Source organism: Sarcophilus harrisii, chromosome 2 (genome assembly GCF_902635505.1).
Source record: "Sarcophilus harrisii chromosome 2, mSarHar1.11, whole genome shotgun sequence".
Lineage (NCBI taxonomy): Eukaryota > Metazoa > Chordata > Mammalia > Dasyuromorphia > Dasyuridae > Sarcophilus > Sarcophilus harrisii.
The window spans coordinates 384329437-384356527 of NC_045427.1; the positions used below are offsets into that span (position 1 = coordinate 384329437).

General features: G+C 38.8%; 1 protein-coding gene across 2 annotated transcripts in view; it reads right to left on the minus strand.

Moving 5' to 3' along the window:
- The window catches only part of FAT2 (FAT atypical cadherin 2), a 109239-nt gene that overhangs the window by 30129 nt on the left and 52019 nt on the right, over positions 1-27091 (minus strand). For both annotated transcript variants that reach the window (XM_031953557.1, XM_031953556.1), the window contains exons 8-13: positions 22890-23168; positions 18931-19141; positions 12743-16798; positions 9147-9343; positions 5078-5231; positions 1498-1731 (exon numbers count right to left, since the gene is read on the minus strand). In XM_031953557.1, the coding sequence (XP_031809417.1) occupies positions 1498-1731; positions 5078-5231; positions 9147-9343; positions 12743-16798; positions 18931-19141; positions 22890-23168 (5131 nt within the window). The remainder of the gene's footprint in view (positions 1-1497; positions 1732-5077; positions 5232-9146; positions 9344-12742; positions 16799-18930; positions 19142-22889; positions 23169-27091) is intronic.

Genomic DNA, 27091 nt, shown 5'->3' on the forward strand with positions numbered 1-27091 from the left:
GAAGTCTTCCAATAGGGGCAGCTAGGATGTGTAATAGATAGAAGACCAGCCACAGACTCAGGAGAACCTGAGTTCAAATCCAACATCAGCCATTTAACATTTATTAGCTGTGTGACCTTGGGTAAGTCACTTAACTTAGTTGCCTCATCAAAATAAAATAAATAAATAAATTCTCTGAACAGTGAAAATTGTCAAGAAGTTTTTGCTTATATTGAACTAAAAATCATTCTTTTCCTAACTTTCACCCAGTAGTCTTATTTCTGCTCATAGGTATTTGAGCAGAGCAGATTTAATCTCTTTCTGGAATGAAAGCCTTTTAAATATCCCCAAAAGTCACACTATAGGTGAGTCTCAGAGGCAGAATTCGAACCCAGATTGTACTGATTCCAAAGCTGGCTTCTCTATTCACTATTCTACACTGCCTCTCTGGTGTAGGCATTTTTTTTTTTAATTGTTCAGTTGTTTTAGTTGTGTCCAGCTCTTCATGACTCCATTTGGGGTTTTCTTGGCAAAGATACTGGAGGTTTTTGTTTGTTTGTTTGTTTGTTTGTGGGTTTTTTTTTTTAGCCACTTCCATCTCCAACTCATTGGACAGATGAGGAAACTAAGGTAAACAGGATTATGTGACCTGCCCAGGGTCATACATCTAGCAAGTGTCTGAGGTCAGGTTTGAACTTAGGATTCCAAACCCAACACTCTGTGCATTATGGTGCCACTTAGTTATCCTGGTATGACATACTGAAGAACAAGGAAAAACTCAGAGATAGACTGGGAATTCAACTATACTATCCCTCCTCCTTCTGTATCATTTCTTCATACAATCAAAAAGCTCTTCTACCCTCTACCCTGTCCCCCACCAGATGACTGCCATTTCCTCCTTTTTCACTACTCCCCACTAAGGTCCCTCTATTCCAAGCCAATCTGCTTGTTATCTCCCATACTAGGCTTACTAGCTCCTGTCCCTTTGCCTTTGCACTAGCCAGGTCCCCTATTATAATGCTTTCACCCTTCTACTTTTGTAGGTGATAATCCACACCTCTCTTGCAAAACCTAGCACTTATCTCCTCTGGGAAGCCTTTCTGGACTAATCCTGCTTATTTCCTCTATCATTCCTTTACTCTACAGCCCATTTGCAATATGCCCTCAGGTTGTAGAACACTTTTTCCACTTGTAGGTAAGCTGTGAAGGTAATGTGTGTGTGCACCTGTATCTTTCTCTTCTCAAATATCATTGTGAGCTTCTTGAAATCAGGGTCTCATTTTGTTGGTGTCTGCTTAGTACAGTGCCAAGTAGTACAACTTCAGCCTCTTCTTTCTACTTGTCCAGAGCCTTAATAACACAATTAATTGATACGGTTATTCCTTTGAATAAAGGATAAACCTGCTACTTGTTCATGTTGTATATAAGTTATCTAAATGTAGGTCTTTGGTTGTTTTTAGAGATTGGGACCAACGGTCTGCTCCAAAGGAGCGAATCCACAGTCACATTTACACTTACCTTCATCTGGATCTCGAGCAAAAACAACAGCGACAGGAGTCTTCACAGTGGTATTGTCAAAGACAGCCACTGAGCAATGGTTGGGGAAGAACCTGGGTGCATTATCATTCACATCCTCTACCCGGATAATGGCATCTGCTTGACACGACCGGCCTCCTCCATCTGTGGCCTTGGCCACCAGATGGTACACATCCTTCTCCTCACGGTTCAGAGGCATAAGAGTAGTCAGCTCCCCTAGCAGGCAAAATTAGAACTGGTGAGCTTTCCCAGCAGTCAAGAGCACTTGGTTAGGAAAAGAGAGGAAATGATAATCATCCCTGTTAGTCCTTATACAGAATAGATAGGGCTAGCTGAAAGCTCAAGTATCTTAGCCTGCATCATTTTAAGGAGAACATTCTCCTTGCACTCTCAAGACTCTGCTGGCCCACCTTAAAGCAATATGTAAAGGTCAATTATCATCCCATTATATGGGATGATAATTATATATAACTATAATAAAACTAATAATAGATAAGTCTATGATACATGCAAGCATGAACTGTTGGTTCAGTTTTCTTATGCATAGAGAAGATGAGAAAATATGGATTCAAGTCATAGAGCAAAAAAATTTTGGACATGGCCAATTCAAAAATTAATTTTACTTGACTTTATATACATATCTCTCTCTCTCTATTGTGAAGGGTTTTTTTGGAAAAGGGATGAGAAGGAAATAAAATTTTGTTACTGAAAAAACTAAATAAAATTTTAAAAAATTTAAAAAAAAGTTACTAAGCTTCAACTGAGAAAATAGCAGCAAAAAAAGGTTAAGTTATTTAGTCTAGCTAGCAAGCCCACACATTTGTTGGGGAAGAAGGGAGGAGGGGAAGAGATAGCGTCCTGTTCTGATAATAGAACATCAGAGCTAGTGAAGGCCATGAAGGCCACCTAGTGCACAGAATCAGAAATTTGAAGCTGGGAAGAACCATAGCTGTCACTGAAGTAAATCACTTCATCTGATAGATAAGGAAATTGAAACCAAGTGAACTTGTGTAATTTGTGGAGACACAAGTTAGTAATTTGAACCCAAGTCTTCCTGGCACCAGATTCAGCACTCTACTCATTACATTCCTCTCATTTTATAGATGAGAAAATCGAGGCACAGAAAGATGATCTAGCCTGCCTGAGGTGATAAAGCTAGTAATTGGCAAAGTTTAAGAATAGTGTTCTTTCTACTATCTACATCATAAGAATCTGAAATCAATCCTTGTTGCCTTCTGGATTATCATAAAATCAAACAATTCTGGGTTATCTGAGTCAAAAGAGAATTTAAAAATGATCTGGTCCAATTTTTTTAGTTTTACCTGGTAGGAAACTGGGATAAAGGGGATAAATGAATCATCACAAAGCAGATAGTAAGTTATTTATTGATAACACCTATCCATGCCCTTCCTGGCCTTCAGGATCATTTCAAATACCATTTTTCCATGGAGATTTTCCTTACTATTCCAGGCTGCATTTACTTCTGCCTCCGCTGTCTCCCTCTATTTCCTCACCTGTAAAATAACTGAAGAAAGAAATGTCTTTGCCAAGAAAACCCTAAATGGGGTCACCGAGTGTCAGACAAGACTGAAACAATAAAAAAAACAACAAAACCACTTTCTCTTACTGAACATAAAATCTATACCAACTTGCTCTTAATAATGTTATCTTTGTACTGTCTTGTACTATTAGGCAGATTGGTGGGTGCAGTGTATATTGATAAACAAGAAGACCTGAATTAAAATCTGACCTCGGACAAGCTCCACGATACTAGGCAAGTCACAAATTTTGCCTTAGTTTTCTCATTTGTAAAAATGAGGATAATAAAGAATGCCTACCTCAAAGAATTGTTGTGAGAATCAAATGAGATAATATTTGTAAGATGTTTTTAGCACAGTGCCCAAAACATAGTAAATGTTATATAAATACTAGTATTTATCATTATAATTTATCATTAACACATTCTTTGTTCATATGCATTTCTCATCTGCCCAATTCAATCAATATTTATTAAAGACCTATTACATGATTCTGCATTATTTTAGCTTCTAAGGTTAGAGTGAAAGTAGAGAACCAAAGTTTAGATAAGACATAGTTTCTGCAAGGACTTCAAGGTCTAAATAGGAATATAAGGTAATGCATGTAAATGTGCAATGTGCATATCTAAAAGTGCTATAGAAATTAAAACTCTAATTATGCTTATTATCATCACTATATTTACATTAAGGGACAGAATCTCTATAATAGTAGTTCCCTGCAATAATAAAACCATAGTTCTAGGTAAAATTTTTGTTAAAAATAATTATAATGAAAAAATATTATGTGGCAACTGTATAAGGTAGCAAGTTAACGCAAAGAATACAGTGCTGGAATTGAAGTCAAGAAGACCTAAGTTTGAATCTGTGCTCAAATACTGATTAGCTGTTTGATCCTAGGGAAGTCACTTAACCACTCAGCTTCATTTATCCTCATCTGTTAAATAGTCTGACAGAGATGTTGTGGAAATCGAAATAATATGTGGAAAATTCTTTGAAAACTTGAAAATGCCATGTAAATGTTAGCTCTTCTCTCTACAATTACAAATATATAAAAAGTAGAAGCAAAGAAAGATTGTAACTGCCTGGGATGGCAGTAAGCAGGGAAGATAAAGGATACTCAGAAAGAAGAGCTAATATTTGAGATGAGCTCTAGAAGGATGGAGAGGATATCATGAGGTTGGGGAAAAGAGGAAGTGTCAAGACAGGCATTTTAAAAGTAAGGTCTAATATGAATAAAGGTTCAAAGATGACAAAAGTAAAGGAATTTATTGGGGGGGGGGCGGAAATGAGTAGTGTGATTCTGAGTAGAGAGCAGAACCAGGAGAAAACTATAAATAGTAACAGCAACATTGTGTGGTAATCAACTTTGAAAGATTTAGCCCTTTCAGCATACAATGATCCAAAACAAATTCCAAAAGAGTCATGATGGAAAATGCTATCCACATCCAGAAAAAGAACTGACATCTGAATGTAGATCAAAGCATATTATTTTCACTCTTTTTGTTTTTCCTTTCCTGGGGTTTTTCCCTTTTGTTCTAATTTTCCTTTCACAATATGACTAATGTGGAAATATATTTTAATGTGATTGTACATGTATAATTTATATTAGATTACTTTCTGTCTTGAAGAAGAGGAGGGGAAGGAAATGTTGAAAACTATTTTTACATGTAATTGGAGTAAAAAATATTAATAAGTGGGGAAAATAAAGTTTGCAAAATGTAAAGCATTAAAGAAAAAGAAAAAAAAGTAGTTTGATTTTCTGGGAATATAGATGGATGAAGTTAATGAAATAAGTCCAATATGGTAGGATGGTAGCAGATATAGAAGGCCTCGAGTGCCAAACAAAAGACTCTGAACTTTACTTGTTAGACAACAGGAAACCGATGATCAGAGGAGTAATAAAATCAATCTGGGCACATATCTAGGATGCATACTTAAAAGCAGTGAATCTTATTTTCCATGAAAGCCTCAATGTGTTCAAAAGTTTTGGTTCAGATCACTTCCCTCTAAGACAGGGATCCTACCTGTATAAGGATCCAACTTGAACTCATCAGCACCAGGACCATGAAGAGAGTATGTGACCTGGGCATTAACACCAGCATCCAGGTCTGTCGCAGTAACTTGCAAAATAAAGTGTCCTGGGAGCATATCTTCTGGAACTTTGCTAGAGTAGAGAATCTGGAATAGAGACAGAGAAAAGGGAGGAAGAGGAGGATAGAGAAAAAAGGGAAAAATAAAGGAGAGAAAATACAAGAGGAGAGAAAGCAAAGAAGAAAAAGGAGAGGGAAAGAAAGAAAAAAATTTTAATGGGAGATAAGAGAAAGAAGGGGAGTAAAGAAAGAGAAAAAAAGAGAAGAAAGAAAGGAGAGAAAAAGGAAGATGAGAGAGAAGGAAAAGAAAGGGATGAGAGATTAAAAAAGGAGAGAAAAAAGAGGAAAAATAGAAGAACAGAGGAAAGAACAAAGAAAAGAGAGGAGAGAATGACAAAGGTAGAAATGGAGAAAGAGGAGACAGAAAGACAGAGAAGATGAGAGATGCAGAGGATAAAGAAGAGGAGAAATAGAGAAGAAGAACCAATTCAGAGAAAGAGAAATAAAGAGAGAGGGAAGGAAAGAAGGAAGGAGAGAGGGAGATAGAAAGGCATTCATTACTGGCCCAGCCAACATGTCATGATGAACACATGACAGAATGCTCTGTCCAAGCGTGGGAGAAACACCCTCCAATCTAACACACAAAAGGTCCTTTGAGAGCTGGGGAGAGGGAGGGGAATATAGGCAGTACCTATAAGGTAGAGATGGAGATGGTATTGAACTATACTTTGTGGGAGTAGGAGTAAAGAAATTCCAAACCAAGCAATACCCTTCCCCTGGTCTTTCCACCCTGAAGTTAATCTCTCCTCCCACCCCATCCTCACGACTTGAGAAACTCACTTGCTCAGGTCTACAGCTTTCTCTGGGTCTGGTCCTCAACAGTGCCAATATGGCAAAGCCAAACACTTGGCTGGCTGGTTCGTTCTCAGTGAACACTAGGAATTGGCAAGCCCAGGGAGATGCAGGTGACATCAGTATGGGATGAGGGCCAGACTTGGACAGAACCCAATTTTCTCTTGGACATCAGCCCCCTGGCACACACAGCCTGCCAGCCAGGCTCCTCTCCCATCTGGTTGGCATTGGGTGGGCACAAGATGGACACCACCACTGCCTCTACATGCCCTGCGGTTGGCAACTCCACGCCCAGTAGGCTAGAGGTAGAGGCTGTTTGTCAACAATAACTCAATAAATAAATCAACAAGTCCATGGGGCCTCCTTTCCCAAAGGAAAGATTAAGTTCCATTCCCTTCTACCCCAAAAATATTGTGTTTGTTTTTCCTGGGGATGGATGAATAGGTGGCCTTGGGATCTCCCTACCCTCCAATCAGAAAATGCCCCAGGTTTAGGGAAGAAGGTTGAGAAGGGAGCAGGTGAGGCACTCAAGACAAGGCAAGGATGGAGGACTTGTTTAACATATAATATCTTTCAGGTTTGAAGGTTCAGGCACAGGAGTCAGGATTCTGAGAGGTGCAACATAGATAAATGGTTTGACCTGTAGAAAGCTGGACAGGATCTGGGCTAGTAATACAAAGGAGGTCCTCCTGCTCCCATCATCCAAGTATCCTAACCAGTCCCCAGGTGTGTCCCAGACTGAGTCTGGTTGAGGAACAGGGAAGTAGCTTTAGATAGTTTTTGTTCATGGGCAAAGAAGTCAACAAATAAGGCCTCTTGACAACAACTAATGAGCAGATGGGTGATTGAGGAGAGACTCCAATAGTATAAAAGGCCACAATAATTTTCTAAAGAGCCCCAAATGCCAAGATGGCCCATTAGGTCCGATGAGATCAAGGAATAATAGGAAAGAGATTGAGTGATTACTAGGCTCTAAGGAAGAGAAGGCCTAGATAGTTGTTTTGTTCTTCCTTTTTATATCCCTCCCCCCTCTATTTTGCCTTCTTTCTTTCCTGTCACACTCTTCTTCCTCCCTTTCCTACTTTCCCTTTCTCCTTTCTCTTCTCCTCTGTTTTCCCCTCTCTTTTGTACCCTTTTCCTTTCTTCCCATTCTATCCTTTTGCCTTTCTTTCTTTTCTCTCTTGCTCTAGATCTTCCTTTCTCTCTCACCCTATTCTCTCTTCTGCACTCTCTGTTCCTGTCCTCCTTCCTCTCTATCTATTACATAATCACAAAACCTATATCCATTACAATCACAAAACCTCTAAGTTGGAAAGGACCCCGAAGGCATCTAATCTAATATGTGTCTGAACAAAAATCCTCTTTATAGAATTTGCATCCAGAAGAAAATTCACTTCATTTGCACCAGCAGTTCTCAAAAGTGTGGGCTTTAACCCATTAAGGTCCTCCAAGACTCTTTCAAGAAGTCAAAACTGCTTTCATAATAATACTAAGACATTATTTGCTCTTTAAAATACTCCTTTTTCCAACTGCATTTCTGTGTAAGGCCAGATGTTCTTTATACACATCACCCCTAACATATCACAACAATGAATGCAGAAGCAGCTATGAAAATCTGTCTTCTATAAAGCCAAATATTAAAGATATGCAAAAATATGTAAAACAATGCCACTTGCCCCCATTAACTTTTTTGGTTCATGAAAAAAAATAATTATTTTTCATTAAAAACATACTTATGTTAATATGTCATGAGTTTATTAGCTATTTTAAGTGTTAATACATATTTTAAATTATCAACTTTGTTTTCTAATATAGTAAATATCAAAATGTAATTCACATAAACAAAAGCTCTTTGGGATTCACTATAATTTTTAAGAGTATAATAAGGGGCAGTGGATAGAACATTGGCCCTGGAGTCAGGAGGACCACAGTTCAAAGTAGCCTCAAGTACTGTGGGATCTTGGGCAAGTCACTTAACCCTAATTTCTCCCTCCCCAACTTCCTCCCCAGCAAAGAGTGTAATGGGGTCCTGACACCAAAATTAGACCCACTTCTCTAGACAAAACCATATGATGCAACTTTTCCCTTATACTCAATCAAAATGTCTCTAGGTAAGTCCCACCTGTTAGTGCTAGTTCTGCTCTTTGGCATCAAGCAGAATGATTCTGATTCCTCTTATTCCTGATAGTTCTCAAAAAACTTGAAGACAACTGTCACATCTTCCTTTACCCCTAATGCCAAGTCTTCTCTTCTCCAGGGTATTCTTAGTTTCCTCAATCTACTTTTGTATGTTTTAGTGTCCAAATCTCTCACCATTTTCCTGTCCAGGTCTGTAGTCATCCTGGTCATCTTTCTCTACATCCATTCCAATTGGCCAATTTCCTTCCTAACATGTGGTAACAGAGCTAAACACCAGACTTTAGGTGTGGTATGGCCAGGGGTGGGGGGAAAGGATGATTTGTTCAGGACAAATCACTTGCTCTGGACAAATCTTTCTTTTTAATGTGTTAACATTTTGGTTACAATATCATTTTGTTTGGGCTTGCTGTTTGGTAACATGCCCACAACTTTTCCACATGAATTACTGTCTACCCACACCTTCCTCATCTTGCAGTGATCTGTACAACTGATTTTTTAAACCAAAGTGAGGATCTAAAATGTCCCTCTATTAAATTTCATCTTTTAACATGAAGACTGAATGTAAATCAACACAGCTTTTTCCTCTCCCATAGTTTTTCCCTTTTGTTCTGATTTTTCTCTTCCAACATGATTCATAAAGATATGTATATTAAAAATTAATATACATGTATAATCAGAAAAAATAAAACAATGAAAAAAATTTTTTTCATCTTTTTAGATTTGATCCATCATTATAGGCTGCTGAGATATTTTTGAACCAGAGGTGTCATCCAGCATGTAATGTCAACTCTCCCAGCTACATGCTACCTACAAATTAATAACCATGACATCTCAGTTTCCATCCAACTCATTGATAAAACTGAAAAATAGAACAGAGCTTGGCACTCTTACTAGAGTACAATTTCTTCCCTACTCCTATTCCTTCTTCTCCTATTTTCTTTATTTTTCCATCTGTTCTCACATCTCCTTAGACTCCCTCTGCCCATTTCCTCTTCCATCTGGAGATTCTCACCTGTGTGCACTGTGGGCTGTTGTCATTGATGTCTAGGACAAACACCTCCACGGGGATGGAGGCTTGGAACTTGCCATCAGATGCTGTCACTTTGAGTAAATACTTAGCAATGTGTTCTCGATCCAGGATCTTCTTGGTGGAGATCTTCCACTCATCTGCAGTTTGGCTAATGTCAAACTGGCCCAGGGGATCTCCCTCTGGAGAGACAAGACAGGACCTCATGAGCTAGGCAGCAGTGTTTAGTGGGGGAGGAAAGGAAAGCTACCCTCACTTTATGAAGGTGGCCAATTGTCCAGTGCTATTGAGGGTTGTGTCACTAGGCTTAAACTTCTACAATTAGATTTTTATTCATTTGGGTCTAAAAGTCTTTTTCAGCTTCAAGAATTTTTATTCAAGACTAAGTGGGGCTCAAGATAATGACAATGATGAGACATCATACCAAAATTTGTGGGATGCAGCCAAAGCGGTAATAAGAGGGAATTTTATATCCTTAGAGGCTTACTTGAATAAAACAGAGAAAGAAAAGATTAATGAATTGGGCTTGCAACTAAAAAAACTAAAAAAAGACCAAATTAAAAACCCCCAATCAAATACTAAATTGGAAATTCTAAAATTAAAAGGAGAAATTAAAAATATTGAAAGTAAAAAAACTATTGAACTAATTAATAAAACTAAGAGTTGGTTCTATGAAAAAGCCAATAAAATAGATAAGCCTTTGGTAAATCTGATTAGAAAAAGGAGGGAGGAAAATGAAATTAGTAGTCTTAAAAATGAAAAGGGAGAACTTTCCACCAATGAAGAGGAAATTAGAGAAATAATAAGGAGTTATTTTGCTCAACTTTATGCCAATAAATTTGATAACCTAAGTGAAATGGATGACTACCTCCAAAAATACAGACTTCCCAGACTAACAGAGGAAGAAGTAAATTGCTTGAATAGTCCCATTTCAGAAAAAGAAATAGAACAGGCAATTAAACAACTCCCTAAGAAAAAATCCCCAGGACCAGATGGATTTACATGTGAATTTTACCAAACATTTAAAGAACAATTGGCCCCAATGCTATATAAATTATTTGATAAAATAGGGAATGAAGGAGTCCTACCAAATTCCTTCTATGACACAGACATGGTACTGATACCTAAACCAGGTAGGCTGAAAACAGAGAAAGAAAATTATAGACCAATCTCCCTAATGAATATTGATGCTAAAATCTTAAATAAGATATTAGCAAAAAGACTACAGAAAATCATCTCCAAGATAATACACTATGATCAAGTAGGATTTATACCAGGAATGCAGGGCTGGTTCAATATTAGGAAAACTATCAATATAATTGGCCATGTCAATAACCAAATTAACAAAAACCATATGATCATCTCAATAGATGCAGAAAAAGCATTTGATAAAATCCAACATCCATTCCTATTAAAAACACTTGAGAGTATAGGAATAAATGGACTTTTCCTTAAAATAATCAGCAGCATCTATTTAAAACCATCAGTAAGCATCATATGTAATGGAGACAAACTGCAACCATTCCCAATAAGATCTGGAGTGAAACAAGGTTGCCCACTATCACCGTTACTATTTAATATTGTATTAGAAACGCTAGCTATAGCAATAAGAGCTGAGAAAGAGATTAAAGGAATAAGAAAAAAAAAAAAGACTAAGTGGGGGAAAGGAAATCATTCATCTAAATACCCTTAATACCCAGAATAATCAAAGTGGAATAATGGAAAGAATCCAAATTGATTGAGTTCAAATATCACCTACAAAGCTTACTATGTGACTTCAGACAAATCAACTTGTGACACAAACAAATCCTCATTTTTAAAATGAGTTGGTTGAGATGGCTTCTGAGGTTTCTTCCAGCTTTAGATCTATGTGTTCTGGGACTTTTCCCTCAATTACCATGTAGCTAAATTATAACATGGTAATAGAAACATTCAGTCAGGTTAATTTTCATCACTTTCTATACTATGGCTGGCTACTATGACAAACAGATTCCTGTTAATTGGAGGGCTCAAGAGAAGGCCAAGTTTCCGACCAGGGACCTTCCCTCCTAAATACAGACATCTCAGCCCTGTTCTTTGTCTAATCTTGGAGATGGATTTGAAGGGTGAGAATTCCAAATCAGATAGAAGGCTGTATCATATCAGATTAATGGAGGCAGGAATGAAGTAGCCTTAACTCATAGATCTAGATAGAGCCAAGTTGGTCTGAGATTTCCTAAGCATTGAATACCCTCTCTTTCTTCAAAACCTATATGATGGTGGGAAGAGATAGGAGGAGACTAAGGAGAGTATCTTCAGGTCATGTTTGGTGATTGACCAGGGCTAGTAGGATATCTCCCACTGCTCAGGAGACTAGAATTGGGAGAAGTGGGAGAAGCATGTCCTCAAGTGTAACTGTAGGATGTGGAAATGGGAGGGGAATGGAAAGGTATTTTAACTGAGGCAACGGGTGCAGTGGTATAGAAAATGTCATGATCTGGAATTCAGGAAAACTCAGTGTGAGTCAGAATCACTAATTCACCATGTGACCTTAGGGTAAATCTATCCCCTTATTGGGACTCAGTTTCTTTATATCAAGAGTGAGGGTACAGAGAGAAAGGACTGTGGGAACTGAGTGTGGATCACAACCTAGTATTTTCACTCTTTTTGTTGTTGTATGCTTGCATTTTGTTTTTTTGTATTTTTTTCCTTTTTGATCTGGTTTTTCTTGTGCAGCATGATAATATTTACCATATAATGGATTACATGCCATGTAGGAGAGAAGGTGGAGGGAAGGGAGGAAAAAAAAATTGGAACACAAGGTTTTGCAAGGGTGAATGTTGAATATTATCCATGTATATGTTTTGAAAATAAAAAAGCTTTAATAAAAAAGAGTGGGGATAATAATGTCCCTTTTGACTTGTGTGGGTATTATAAGGATAAATGAGACTATGAATTTTGAAAAAGCTATACATATCATGCAACAGAAAATTCTACTGTAAGAGATTGTTTAAATCTTAAAGCTTTCCTGTGATGCTGATTAAGTCTTTGACTAGTTTGACTAGTCTTTTGCTAGAATAAAGAATACTGAAAAAGATATGGCTCTTGAGGACTTATTATGAGACAAAAAGATCTCTAGGAATTCAGAAATAAGAAGGACCTAAAAAGGGCAGGGGGAAGAGAAAAGGAACAAATTAGAGAGTGGAGAAAAGTGGAAGGTAGAAGAGAAACAGGATATCAAGTAGGAGAAACATCATAAGTAAAAACAGTAATGACTATGAAGGTCAGAAGTGGGGATGTGCTGTGTATATAGGATCTGTCCTAACCAGAATGAAGCAAAGTGTTGTCACTTCCATTAACTGATTAGTTCCTCAGTTGTACTCCTGTAAAAAAAAAATCTCCAGGGTAGAGATCATTTTCCTATTTTACAGCAGAATAAAGTGAGGCTCAGAGACTTGCCCACCAAGGTCCCATTATGAAGTAGTAGCAATAGCAAGACTAGACCTGTCACAAGTTCCTAACCCAAGACCTGTCACAAGTTCCTAACCCAAGGCTCGCTCCACCACATTGCTCTATAATGGAGCTAAGCCTGATGACCTTACCTGTGATGTAACAGGTGACCTGCCTGTTCTGCTCTGAAATATCTGCATCCAGAGTCCTTAAGGTGACAACATGTTCTCCGGGATCACCATTCTCAATCACGGATCCTTTGTAGACATCTGAAGCAAACTGAGGGGCATTGTCATTCTCATCTGTGATGGTGACTTCCACCAAAGCTTGGGAAGACAGCTGAATGGTCCGGCCATGATCTGAGGCCACCACATAAAATCTATAGGTCTCTTGTATTTCACAGTCCAGTTCCTGACGTGTGGTTATCCAGCCATTCTCACTGTTGATGGCAAAGAGCTCAGCAGCAGCATTTCCCTGTTCAAAAGCCAGGCTATATGTGACCTCCCCATTAACACCTGTGTCCTGGTCATTGGCAGTAACCTGTATGACTGTGGTTCCCACTGGCATGTTCTCTGTGAGGAAGGCTTTGTATGGATCGGCTTCAAAGACAGGCTTATTATCATTGACATCTTTCACTTGGATGTTGACAGAAGCCAAGGTGATTAAGCCAGTCTCCTTATGGGAACAATTAGCCATCACATCAATCTGGTACCATTTTGTGGTCTCATAATCAATAGGCTTCCTCACCTTCAGAGCTCCTGTTTCCTGGTCCAAGGAGAAGACACCATCTTTATTACTTTCAGGAGTTGTGCCTTTCACCAGACTATAGATGATAGGATCTTCAGCAACTGCTTTAACTAGCCCAACCTCAGAACCCTCAGGAAGATCTTCAGATACTGAGAAAGTATATGAAGGCTCAGAAAATTTGGGCAAAGTTACTTCATTAGGGACCACTTGAAGCCTTACTGGAATAAAGGAGTCCCAGTGAGGAGGTCCACCATCTTGGGCTTTGATTTTAAAGTTAAATGCCTGATTTTCCAACCCAACCAGGCTCTCTTTGACCTTGACTACACCAGTAACTGAATTGACCTCAATGACTTCCTCACCTAAGTCTTCCATTGAGTCCACTGAGTAAGTGACATCTGCATTAGCACCCTCATCTGCATCATATGCCAGCACTTGAATGACTGGGGAGCCCTTGCTGACATTGGACTGGACAGACACAGTGTAATCAGAGGCCTTGAACTGTGGAGGGTTATCATTTTCATCTGTGAGGATGGTCTTCACAGAGCAGAAAGCCACTTTGCCCCCACCATCCCGGGCCATGACCTTGATGGGCATGAATTTTTCTGTTGCATTTTCTCGATCCAGTTTCTGAAGAGTAGTTATCTGGCCCCTGGAGTTGATAGAGAACTTTTCGCTAGCCAGTTTGTTGATGATGGTGTAATCTATGGTGCCATAGGGCCCATCATCTGGGTCAACAGCCAATAGCTCGATCACCTTAGTTCCTATTTCAGCATTTTCTGCTAATTCAACCTCATAGATGTGCTGACGAAACTCTGGGCTGTACTTGTTGGCGTTCGTGGTGTTGATGTACACTGGGACAGCAGTCCTAAAGACCCCATCTGAAGCAGCCACCCTCAGGCGGTAAGCAGGATCTAGGTGCTTCCTGCAGAAATTAAACATGGAAATAATTCCAGATGTGCGATTGATAATAAAGTGCCGGTCCTCGTTGCCTGAGAGAATCAGATACTCCAATCGGGTGGTGTCCCCGCTGTCAGGATCCAGAGCCTGAACTTTAATCACCAGGTGTCCACAGCTCGCCAGCTCACTTACATTGGCTTCATACTGAGGTTGTCTGAAGGCAGGTGGATTGTCATTGACATCTGATACGTTAACAATGACGAGAGCTTCTGCACTGAGTGGAGGTATCCCATTGTCCACAGCTCTTACCTTCACATGGAATTGTTGCTGGGTTTCATAATCCAGCTCCTGAGCTGTGGACATCTCCCCTGTGCTTTTATCAATCTGGAAGAATGAAGAATCCTCAGATTCATCCTCCACCATCGAGTAAGAGACATCCTTGTTTCTACCAGAGTCCTTATCAGAAGCCAAGAGTTTGATCACAGGGGTCTGAGCAGGCAAACCCTCTGAGACCAAAGCAGTGTAGACCAACTGGGTGAAAATAGGAGGGTTATCATTGATATCTTCTACCTGGACTTCCACTGTAGCTTCAGAGAAGGAACCCAAAGCTGTATCAGTGGCTCTGACAGTAAATATGTGCTTGGTCTGGGATTCGTAGTCCAATGGACCTGTCACAGTCAGCACACCAGTCTTGAAGTCAGCAGTAAACAGTGTCAATGACTCTTCTTCCATGATGTTATAAATTAGCCGTAGTCCCTCTGGACTTCGAGCCTGGGTGTGAAGGATGGGAGTATAGAGTGCAATGTTCTCAGGTATCTGGACTTTATAATGAAGACTCTGGAACAGTGGGTTGGATTTATTCCTCACTATGACAAGCACATTTTCCTCAGCCTGGAGGGAAGGATTACCTCCATCCCGAGCAATGACTCTCAGGGTATATTTATTTAAGGCTTGATAATCAAAAGGTTTCTTGAGTGAAATGTCTCCAAGATAGGGATCAATCCAGAAATATACATAATCCTCTGCAAATGCATAAGTGATGGTCCCATTGTCTCCCAAGTCCAGGTCTGTGGCAGACACTTGGAAAAGGACATCTCCTGGTTCTGTACCATCTTGAATAGCTGTATAATATGGCAAATGGTTGAATTCAGGGGGATTGTCATTGACATCTTCAATGGAGACCTTAACTGTAGCTTGAGCCACCCTTGGGGGATGTCGATCATCCCTCACTTCCACAGCCACTTCATAAGTGTCCTGCTGCTCACGGTCAAATGCCACGCCCTTCGTTTGAAGCACACCCACTGAGTGAATCATTTGGAACACGTCTGTTCCATTCAAGACAGAGAAAGAGAGGGTATCATTGAACTGACTGCCATTAACCCCCAGAATGATCAAAGCCTGTGTGTCCCAGGAATTCTCTTTGACAGTTACCATGTAGACATCCCTGGCAAATTTTAGTGCAGTAACAGGAGCTTCAGTCAAGTTAATTTTCACCACGGAGATATCATGATATAAGCCATCAAAAGCCTTCACAGAGAGGTCACAAGAATGACCCAGAAGGGCCACATTCACCACAGAGATGATACCAGTGACTGGGTGAAGGAAAACCGCATCATTGGCATTTCCAGCAATAATGTTATAAGTCACCTTTGAGTCAGCATCAACGGCTTGAACTTGGAGGAGCTCCATCCCTGGATGAACCGGCAACAAGACCGTCACCTCATATATAGCTTTTGAAAATACTGGAGGAGAATCGTTCACATCTTTCACATGGATTGTGACCCTGGCAGGCTTGGAGGCAAATAAGATGGGGTTTCCTTGATCATGAACATGAATGGTGAGGCTGAAAGAGGAGATATGTTCATAATCCATCTCCATCACAGTGGTGAGAGTCCCCATGCTGGGATCAATTTTGAAAAACTTCAAGGCTTCCCGCTCTAGAATCTCATAGACCAACAAGGCATTGGTGTCTGTATCAGCATCAGTTGCACGAACTACAAGAGGATGGTTGTATTCATCCAGAATCATGCTGTGGATTGGAGCAGCTTCACTGATATAGCCTACGAAAGAAGAATTTATGAAAACGGGAGTATTGTCATTTTCATCAATTATGTATACAAGCACCATGACATCAGCAAAGGCCCCTGCCATGTTGCTCCCACGGATTTTTAGCTGGTAAGAGGAGACCTTTTCATGGTCCAGACTCTTCTGTGTAGAAATGAGGCCAGAATAGGAGTTTATGGAAAAAACACCATCTTTGTTTCCCTCTCTCATCTCATAGGTAACTTCAGAGGTACTAACAGCTGAGACTAGGAGGAGAGGAGAGCCAATGGCAACTGATTCAGGGATCTCTGCAAAATACTCAGCCATGGAGAAGACTGGGGCACTGTAGTCAGAAGGGTGGATGTGAATTGTCACTGTGGCCATGTCATGCAGTGGGGGGGACCCTTGGTCTTCAGCCCTCACTGTTAGCATGTATTGGTCCTGTGGCATCAGGTCAAGTTTTTGAGCCACTGTGATGATTCCCAGGTGAGGGTCAATATTGAAGAAACTCTCACTGTTCCCTGAAAAAAAAAGATAAGACCACATGAAATTTATTGTACCTCCAAAAGGTACTTCTCTTTCAGAGGATGCCATAAGTAAAGTGGGCCACTAAAGCATTCCCAGGTCCAGTTAATATTCTGAGTCTTTCCAGTTTCATAGGTCTGTATCACAAGACTCCACCCCCTCTCCCCAAAAAGAAATGTCCTTACTTGGCTGCTTTCATGCCTTTGATGATAACTGTTTCCTATTCCTAGAATGCCTTCCTCCCTCTTCCTATTATCTCTGGCTGGATAAGATGAGTATTTCTATCATGGCCCAGCTCAAGGGAGATCCTGCTTCAGGATGCCTTTCATATTTCTTATATGTATTATTCATATTCTGATTTATATTACATTTATCTGTAAACACTCTTCTTTCTACCTATAGGACTGAAACCCTAGGATATCTAAGTATTTTATCCATTCAAATCAACATAGTGTAACTTAATTTTATATATATTTGCTAAGTACCTATTATGTGCAGAATATTGTAGCTCAATGAGACTGTTAGAGAGTATAATGGATACAGCATTTTATGACAAGAGTTCAAATCTAGCCTTAGATATTTACTGTGTGATTCTGAGCAAGTCACTTAATCTCTATTTACCTCAGTTTCTTCAACTATAAAAATGGAGATACTAATAGCACTTACTTCCCAAGATTGCTGTAAAGGAGGTGCTATATATGTGCTTATTTCTTTCCTGCTACCCTTTCCTGTACTGGATGGTAGGAGAAATACAAAGTTTAGTAGAAAGGCAGGACACAAACCTAATATAACCATCATACACACATTTGATAGTGTCTATCATGTAGAATAGGATGTGATAAGGGCTTTGAGGAGGTAAAAAAGGCAAAATATTATGTGAAGCTCAAGGAGAAAAGGTTGCTAAACAATGAGGAGAAGAAGAATAAGATTGATATACTAAGCAGAGTAGTAGCATAAGCAAGGGTAGAAAATGGGAAAGGCCAGAGTATATCTGAGATACAGCCACTGACTTTGCCTAGATAATAGGATGAATGGAGAAAAGATATATGAAGCCATACTGGAAATGTCAAGTGCCACTGAACTATAGAAGACCTTGAATGCCACATAAGGAATTTGAACCTCCCATGCCTGGTGTAATTTCCTGCATGGAATTAATAATAGTTCCTGAATTAACTAATTAGTATTGAAAAACCAAGTCTGTCATGAATCTTTACAGGATTATTAGTGTGAAAATCATGATAACATAAGCATTTTAAAGGAAGGGATTAAGAGTTTATATAGTGCCTACTATGTGCTAGGCAATGTGCTAAATACTTTATAAATATTATTTCATTTAATTCTCATAACAATCCTGAGAGAGAAGTGCTGATGTTATTCTCACCTTACTATTGAAGAAACTGAGGCAAACAGAAGTTAAGTCATTTTGCCCAGAATCACACAGCTGAGAAGTATCTGAAGCCAGATTTGAACTTAATTATTCCTGATTCCAAACCAAGTGCTCTATCCATGGCATCATTCTGCTGCCTCAATGATACCTACCATTGGAAGAACTCCAATGCATATATGTGTATATGCATGTTTTATGTCTTCATTCTATACTTACATTTCAAATACTTCAAGAATCTGTGCTTCTGTGACAGACAGTGTGGTATTCTCTCTTTATCAAGGTAGCCCATAATTTTTCCGAACTAATATTGAATTATCCCTCAAAATAACGGATACAATGCTGCCAGCAGACCTTCCAGGTCTTTTGGCATCTTCCAGACCTTGTGTTCCCCTGAAATAACTTTCAAGAGCTCAAGGTGGTTGCAATGCCACAAGATGGTGGTGGAAGAAGATTTCAATATTTATGAAAACCTGTGCCTCTCTTAATATTTTAAGAATTTGCGATTTTATTGGTGTAAGAGTATTAATTTAAGTCCCTATGGGTACCAAAGACTGCCTTAGTGTTGTAATTTACTATTGGCTCAGACATTTACTGTGTTGCTCAATTCTGGCTTTAATACCTATGGCTCCCTTTTGCTTAAGGTAATTCTAGATTTGCTCCCAAGTCTAAGATTCTGAAGCAAGCATTTAGCTGGTTAACCAGTGATCCATCTACTTATAAACCTTCTACTAAGCTGCTCACCTGCCTGGAGAGAGTACTGAACTTGGCCATTAAATCCTCGGTCGACATCCAAAGCTCTGACCTGCAACAGCTCTGTGCCCAGGGACGCTGTGTTGGAAGTAGTTGTCTCATAGTGGAGTTGGGTGAAGCTAGGTGGGTGAAGGTTACGATCTTCTATTTGGATAATCACCCATACAAAATTCCTCTTGATAGGTATTTCTTGATCCCGAACCTATGAGTCCAAAGTAAGAGGATCAGATTAATAGCAAGCAGCATGAAGAAAATTTCTTTCTGCTGGGCCACAAGAAAAGGAAGCAGGGAAATTAAAAAGGCTTTCTCTCTGGAAAGGCATAAATAGACAACTGAAAATATATATTACGAGAGAGAGAGAGAGAGAGGGAGAGAGAGAGAGAGAGAGAGAGAGAGAGAGAGAGAGAGTGAGAGAGAGATCAAAGTCTGGATACAATCTACTTGCAAGAGCTTATGATGCAAATTGTTTTAAGGGGTTATTCAGGCAGCAGTAAACAAATCTTAAAGAGACTAAGTCAGAAAGTAAATAGTGAATTAGAGCTATTACAACTTGATAAAACCTTGAATTAAATTAAGCAGTGATTGATAACATGAAAGGTTGGTGACAAAAGCCCTTATTTGTACCTAGAGTTTTATTTTTTTTAATTCTATTGAAACTTACTCTAATCATTGTACTATACTTCTCTGCTCATATAATTTTTCTGCTTAGAAATCTTCAGTGGCTCACCGTTGACTAAGTGCTTTTTCCTAATGTTCAAGGCCCTTCATAATTTGCCTTCAGCCTCTTTTTTTTTGGTCTTCCATATTTTGCTCACTTTGACATATTCTATATTCTACAATCCAATCAAACTTTAATATTCACCACCTCTGTTGCTGTTGTTTAATCATTTCAGTCATGTCAGGTTCTTTGTGACTCCTTTAAGATTACTTTGACAAAAATATTCCTTCCTTCTCCATTTCCTTCTCCTGCTCATTATAAAGATGAGGAAACTGAGGCAAACAAAAGTTAAATGACTTGCCTAGGACTATACAATAAGTAGCTAAGGTCAGATTTGAACTCAGGAAATTCCTGACTCTAGATCCAGCATGTTATCCACTAGCACTCCTAGCTGCTTAATATCAGAGGAGACCCAACCAAATAAATCATCAGCCATAGGAGATTCTTGAAGCTCAAGAATGTTACTGGAAGTTTAAGGTATAAGACACTGTTGCTTACCACTCTAAGCAATCTGGAGCCTAGGGATAAAAATGTTAAAACTATTGAAAGTTTCATAAGAAACTTAGACATATCAGAAAGAAAATGCTCAGAAGGTGATCATCTTTTGACCTACTAGATTGTTAGGCAACTATTTTTAGTCATCATAGCCTATATGCAGAAGCATAGTACTACAATGCTGAGACTAGATGGGGGGGGGTTACTTCCAGAAAAGGAACAATGACATGGGCTAGCCTCTAGGGTAGGGGTACCTCAAAGTCAGATTCCATTTGTAATACTGGGAAGGCCCTTGATGCAGAAAGAACCCCAGCAAGGAGAAATAAGGGCATATTTTAATCTGGATAATTTTTTTTCTCCTCTTTCCTAGATCCCTCATCTCATTTATATTTATATCACATCTTCCCCAATCTGTCCCCTGGGAGAAAGGAATAGACAGGCAATATGGAATAATACAGCAATTCTCAACGTATGGACTGAAGACCTCTTAGGGGTCCTCAGGATCCTTTCAGATGTCTATAAGATCAAAACTATTTTCATAATGCTGAGGTATTTTAGTTTCTAATACAATAAATATTGATAGACATAGCTTACATAAACTAAACCTAGTTGGAGTGTCCTCAATAATTTTAGAGTATAAATGGGTTCTGAAATAAAAAAGTTTAAGAATCATTGATGTATGGAAAAAAATACTGGATTTGGGTTTGAAATCAAGCTCTGCTATGAATTATTTATTTGAACGTGGGCAAAATACTAGCATTCTCTGGGTCTCAGTGTTTTTATTTGTAAAATGAAATGACTTCTAGATGACTTCCAAGGTCCCTTCTAGGCAGTTGGATGGCTAAGTGGATAGAACATTGGGCCTGGAGTCAGGAAAACCTGAATTCCTTTTTTAAAAATGGTATTTTATTTTTTCCAAATACATGTAAAGATAGTTTTCAACATCCATTTTTTAAGACTTTGTGTTGCAAGAAAGACTTGACTTTAAATCTAGCCTGAGACACTTGGTAGCTGTGTTACCCTGGACAAGACACTTCACCTCTGTTTGCCTTACTCCACTGTAGAAGAAAATGCAAACTACTTCAGTGTCTTTGTCAAGAAAATCCCATGGACAATATTGGTGTGACATGGTCCACAGGGTCATGAAGAGTTGGGCATAACTGAACAATTTAGCTTTAAATCCTATGAGACCTATGAAAAAAAGTCTCTCCTCATTCAAGACTCAATTCAGGTGTCAATCATTCCCTGTTTCTCCCAGCTAGAAGTGACATCTCAGACTTTTCAGAGCATTGTTCTGGACCCTCCCCACTGTACTCCTAAAACTGCATCTGATTTGTGCACATGCCTCAGCCCTTTATTAGACTGTAAACTTCCTGAAGGCAGGATCTAGTCTTTATTTAAAACAGTGCCATGTACTCTTCATCAATGTTGCCTAAATGCTATTTTTATAAATATGTTAATTAATGATTATTACAGAGGCAATAGGGTATAGTAGACAAGAGAATCAGCCTCAATCCAGGAGAACATGTGTCACCTCTGACATATCCTGGCCATGTGAACTTGGGCAAAGGTGAACCTCTTGGGCTATTCTCAAAGAAGGTTTCTTAGGAGGTGCTGACCTCCTTTGATAGAAGATGATTCCTCACTCAAGAATTTCTTATACCAGTGAAGCCATATGTCTAGTCACCCTCCTTCATCTCTCCCTATGCTCAGCTGCTTTACTAGTTCTGTTTTTTTGTAAAAAGCTGTCAACACAGTATAATGCTGTAAAAAAAAATGAGATGAAGAGAGAGAAGAGGGAAAGAGAGGGGGGAAGAGAAAGAGGAGGAAGAGAGGGGGAAGACAAAAGGGAAGAGAGAGAGAGAAGAGAGACTTTCTAAATACACAGATAGGAAAAGGACCAAATAAGAAAAGGATAAGAAATGCAAACAAATTGTTGCTAACATTATTTTAAGAAGACTTATTATATTACTATTTTTCCTACTAAAATGAAAAACTTTAGTTTTTATAATTTTAATATTTACCTCATTCTTTGCTTGCTTATTTATAAAAATATTAATATTTAAGAATAAAATTTAATTTTAAATATTTAAATAAAAATAAGATTTTTTTATTTTAAAAAGTTGAAATGTGCTTCAATATTTGGTCATTGCCCATCTTGTGGTGACTTGTCCAAATTACAATTATGATGACTTAAAAAAAAAGTGGAAAATTTGCCTTTATATACATTAATCTATACAATGACAGCAAACATTAAAATATTCTAGAATCCCCAAAGTCTTTTTCTCTCCTCTTTAGGTGGGAAATAGTAGACGATAATAATAGCTAGCATAAGAAATAGCACACTGGCCCTGGAGTCAGGAGAACCTGAACTCAAATCTGGCCTCAGATATCTACTCAGCTGTATAAGTCTGGGCAAGTCACTTAACCCTGATTGCCTCAAAAATAAATAATAAAAACCTTTCACCTTTATTTACCTCAAGTTCTCATTTCTAATCTTAAGGATAATTGTATTTATTCTTCCTATTGAGATAGCAATAGGATTAATATAAGGAGAAAAGAGATGTGAAAATACTTTGTAAGGAATAAAGAGGTTCAGCAAAATTATGGATCATTATATTGTTATTACAGTTATTACTATTATCAGGGAAACACGTACTTCGAGGCTCCCTCTAGTTGCACTTTGAAATAAAGATATCCTTAAATGAATGTATGACCACTTTCCCAGAGGACTTACCATGACAGTCAGGACGTGGCGGCTAAGCCCTGAGTCCAGGTCCAGTTTTCCCACAGTCACTAGAGAGCCACTGCTGGGATCAAGCTGGAAAAGCTTGGAACTGCGGGCATCCACACTTCCCTGGATCGTGTAGACAAGACTCTTGCCCTTATCCTGGTCTGTGGCTTGGACTCGGAGGAGCTCTAACCCTGGAGGAGTGTCCTGGGGTACCTTCACCTCATACTGAGCTTCCAGGAACTGAGGTCGGTGCTGGTTGATACTGATGAGGTGGATAAAGACCTAGGAAATTCAAGGAGGGGCAAAAATAGAAACAAATACCCATTAAAGAATATTGGGAGCCAAAAGAAACTTTAAACAATTTCTATCCCAACCTTCCAGCTGATGGAGGAATCTCCTTGCAGCATCCCTGGCAGGTTGGCCCTCTCAGCTCTGCTTGAAGACGTTGAAAGGTGGCCATCTCTACTATCACAGGAACCTATTTTGCTCTTCAGTGCCTCTGTTATAAAGTGCTTACTTAAATTGAATCGAAAACTGCCTCCAAGCAATGTACATGCATTGGTCATAAATTTGTCCACTAGAGCCATCCAGGATAAGCCAAGTTCCTCATGAGTTAGAGATCTACAACATTTAAAGACAAGGATTAGCCCTGGCCCCAATATTAGCACCAACTTGGTACTCTCATAATGGTAATATCTCCAACAGCTACCACCTGTGTAAATAATATTATATTTTATTCATCTAGAAGCAAGCAGTTGAACTAGATAACCTCTTGAGCAATACCTGTTCAATTGGGGGACTCCATCATTAGGCACATTCTTCCCTATGCTGACACTCCCCATGCTCCCGCCAAGTCTTATTCTGGGAATTTCCATCTGTGGCCACAAAGTTGTTATAGCTGTGGATTCTATCCTAGTGAGTCACTCCCACAATCCCCATACTGCAGTGGCACAGAATCTATGCCCACAGACAGGTGAAAAAGTGGGGCCTGAGCTACAGGCTGGAGGAGGGGCAGGGCCAACCCAGTGCCATACGCTGATTCTGTTTCTGTTTGCCTTCCCATTAGTGCCACCTCCCCTTTGGGAGCTCAAGATCCTCATATTTTCTCCTGTTCTCCTGATCAAACCCTGATCGAAACATATGCGGGGACAATTCTTCAACATTAGCCCTTGCAAAACCCTGTGTTCTAATTTCCACCCCCTTCCCCTAGATGGCAAATAGTCCAATATATGTTAAACATAGTAAAAATATATGTTAAATCCAATATATGCATACATATTTATACAATTATTGTGCTACACAACAGAAAAAGTGAAACAGAAGAAAATGCAAACAAACAACAACAAAAAAGAGTAAAAATGCTATGTTGTGAACCACACTCAGTTCTCACAATCCTCTCTCTGGTGTAGATGGCTCTCTTCATCATTGAACAATTGGAACTGGTTTGAATCATCTCAATGTTGAAGAGAGTCACATTCATCAGAATTGATCATCCTATAGTCTTCTTGTTGCTGTGTATAATGATCTACTGATTCCCCTCATTTCATTTAGCATCAGTTCATATAAGTCTCTCCAAGCCTCTTTGAAATCATCCTGCTGATTATTTCTTATAGAACAATAATATTCCATAACATTCATATACCATAACTTATTCAGCCATTCTCCAACTGATGGTCATCCACTCATTTTCCAGTTTCTTGCCACTACAAAAAGGGCTGCCCCAAACATTTTTGCACATGTGGCTTCCTTTCCCTCCTTTAAGATCTCTTTGGGATATAAGCCCAGTAGAAACACTGCTGGGTCAAAGGGCATGCACAGTTTGATAACTTTTTGAGCATAGTTCCAAATTGCTTTTCAGAATGGCTGGATCCATTCACAATTCCACCAAGAATGTATCAGTGTCCCAGTTTTCCCATATCTCCTCCAAAATTCATCATTATCTTTTCCTATCATCTTAGCCAATCCGAGAGGTGTGTAGTGGTATCTCAAAGTTGTTTTAATTTGCATTTCTCAGATCAATAGTGATTTAGAGTGATTTTCATCTAGAGATAGTTTCAATTTCTTCAGATCAAACCCTATTCTCAAGAAAACTTCTTGTGAAATCCTAGAATCTCAGAGAAGGAAAAGCTGTCAGAGATCAACAAATTCAATTCTTGCTCAAGCAGAAATTTACTCTACAATATGAATGTTTCCATTCTATCCCAACTTTCTAGCTGATAGAGGAATCTCCCTGCAGCATCCCTGGCAGGTTGGCCATCTCAGCTCTGCCTGAAGACGTTGAAAGGTGGCCATCTCTACCTATCACAGGAACCTATTTTGCTGTTCAGTGCCTCTGTTATAAAGTGCTTCCTTAAATTGAATTGAAAACTGTCTCCAAGCAATGTACATGCATTGGTAATAGTTTTGCCCACTACAGCCATTCAGGATAAGCCTGGAAATCTTGTGCAGCATGATAATTGTATAAATATGTTTAAACACAAGATTGTGCAAGAGTAAATGCTGAAAAGTATTTTGCATGTATTTTTTGGGGGAAGTTATTATTAATTTTTTAAATGCATTGATTAAAATGCATGGTAAGACTGATCCTGTGCAAGTGATCTAACTTCTACCTGCCTCAATTTCCATGTGTGTGTGTGTGTGTGTGTGTGTGTGTGGACGTGGATGTGGATGTTTAAAACCAAGTCATTTTCTAATATATAAATGGTCAAGGGATTAGAACAAATATTTCTTAAAAGATCTACAAACTATTAACAACATAAGAAAGAATACTCTAAATCACTACTAATAAAAGAAAAGCAAATCAAAACATCTTCACATCCAGCAAATTGGTAACGATGAAAAGATGGCAAAAATGTTCAATATTATCAAGGATGACAAGAAATGGGAATAGTCAATGTTGGAGGGATTATGGGAAGATGGATACACTAGTGCATTGTTGGTGAAGCTGCTAATTAATGTAACTTTTTTGGAAACCAATTTGGAATTATACAAATAAAGTAACTAATATGACCATAACTTTGAACTTAGATATTCCCCTTATTAGGTTTATACCCCATGAAGGCTTTTGATAAGAAATTCTCTATATACACCAAAATATTTATAGTAGCATTTTTGGAAAGACCAAAGAATTAGAAACAAAGCAATTATCTATTGATTAGAAATAGCTACACTTGAATGTATTGGAAAATTACTATTCTATAAGAAACAATAAATATGATGTGGATAGAGACTTATGGAAAGATTTACATAAGCATCAAGTAGAATATTAATAAAAGGAATATGGCCTCCAGATCATCTAAGACATCCAGATCTAAACATCCAAGAATAAATACTGCTAGACAAAAGATAATGATTCAACACTTGAGCAGGCAGAAGATGCTATAAAATTTCAAGAGAACATGGAATCACAGCAGGATTCTCCCAAATGGCCCAAGAAAAAAATAAAAATCAAGAAAACAAAGTTTGGGGCCTGCAGAGTAGAAATTGGGCACTCTATTGTGCATAGAGTGATGGGTGTAGAGTTGGGAAGACTCAGTTTCCTGGGTTTGACTTCAGACACTTAATAGATACACTACTAGTATGATCCTGGGCAAGTCAATCCCATTGGATCTCAGTTTCCTCATCGGTAGAATTAGGGGACCGGACTTTATAATAGACTTCTTGGGCTCCTTCCAGATCTAAATCTCTAACCTGAGATTCTATTAGTATTTTCTTTTACTACTTCCTTTCTCACTTTTTTCTTCCTCCTTTCCCTCTTGTCTCCTTTAATTTCTTCTCATTTTATTCCTATTGCTTTTCTTCTTCATTCTTTTTCTTTTCTCTGTTAATTGGATATTTAAAACTGAATATCCTATAGCATCTTAAACTTAACATGCCCAGAATTAAGCTCATTATTTTTCTCCCCAAATATCTCTCCCTTTCCAAACTTCCCTATTACTTTAGAGGGTAGTATCATCATCTTCCCAGTCTTCTAAGTTCATAATCTGGTGTCACCCTAACCTTCATGCTCTCTCACTCTCTATATCCAAACTGTTGTCAAGCCCTATCAATTTTACCTTTGCAATATCTCTCAAACATTTTCTCATTTCTACTCTGACACTTGCCACCACTTTGATGCAGGCTTTTATCACCTAATAGCTGGACTATTGCAATAGCCTCCTCCAATGTATCCACTCTTCTTATTCTTGAGCCAGAGCTTTTTAAAT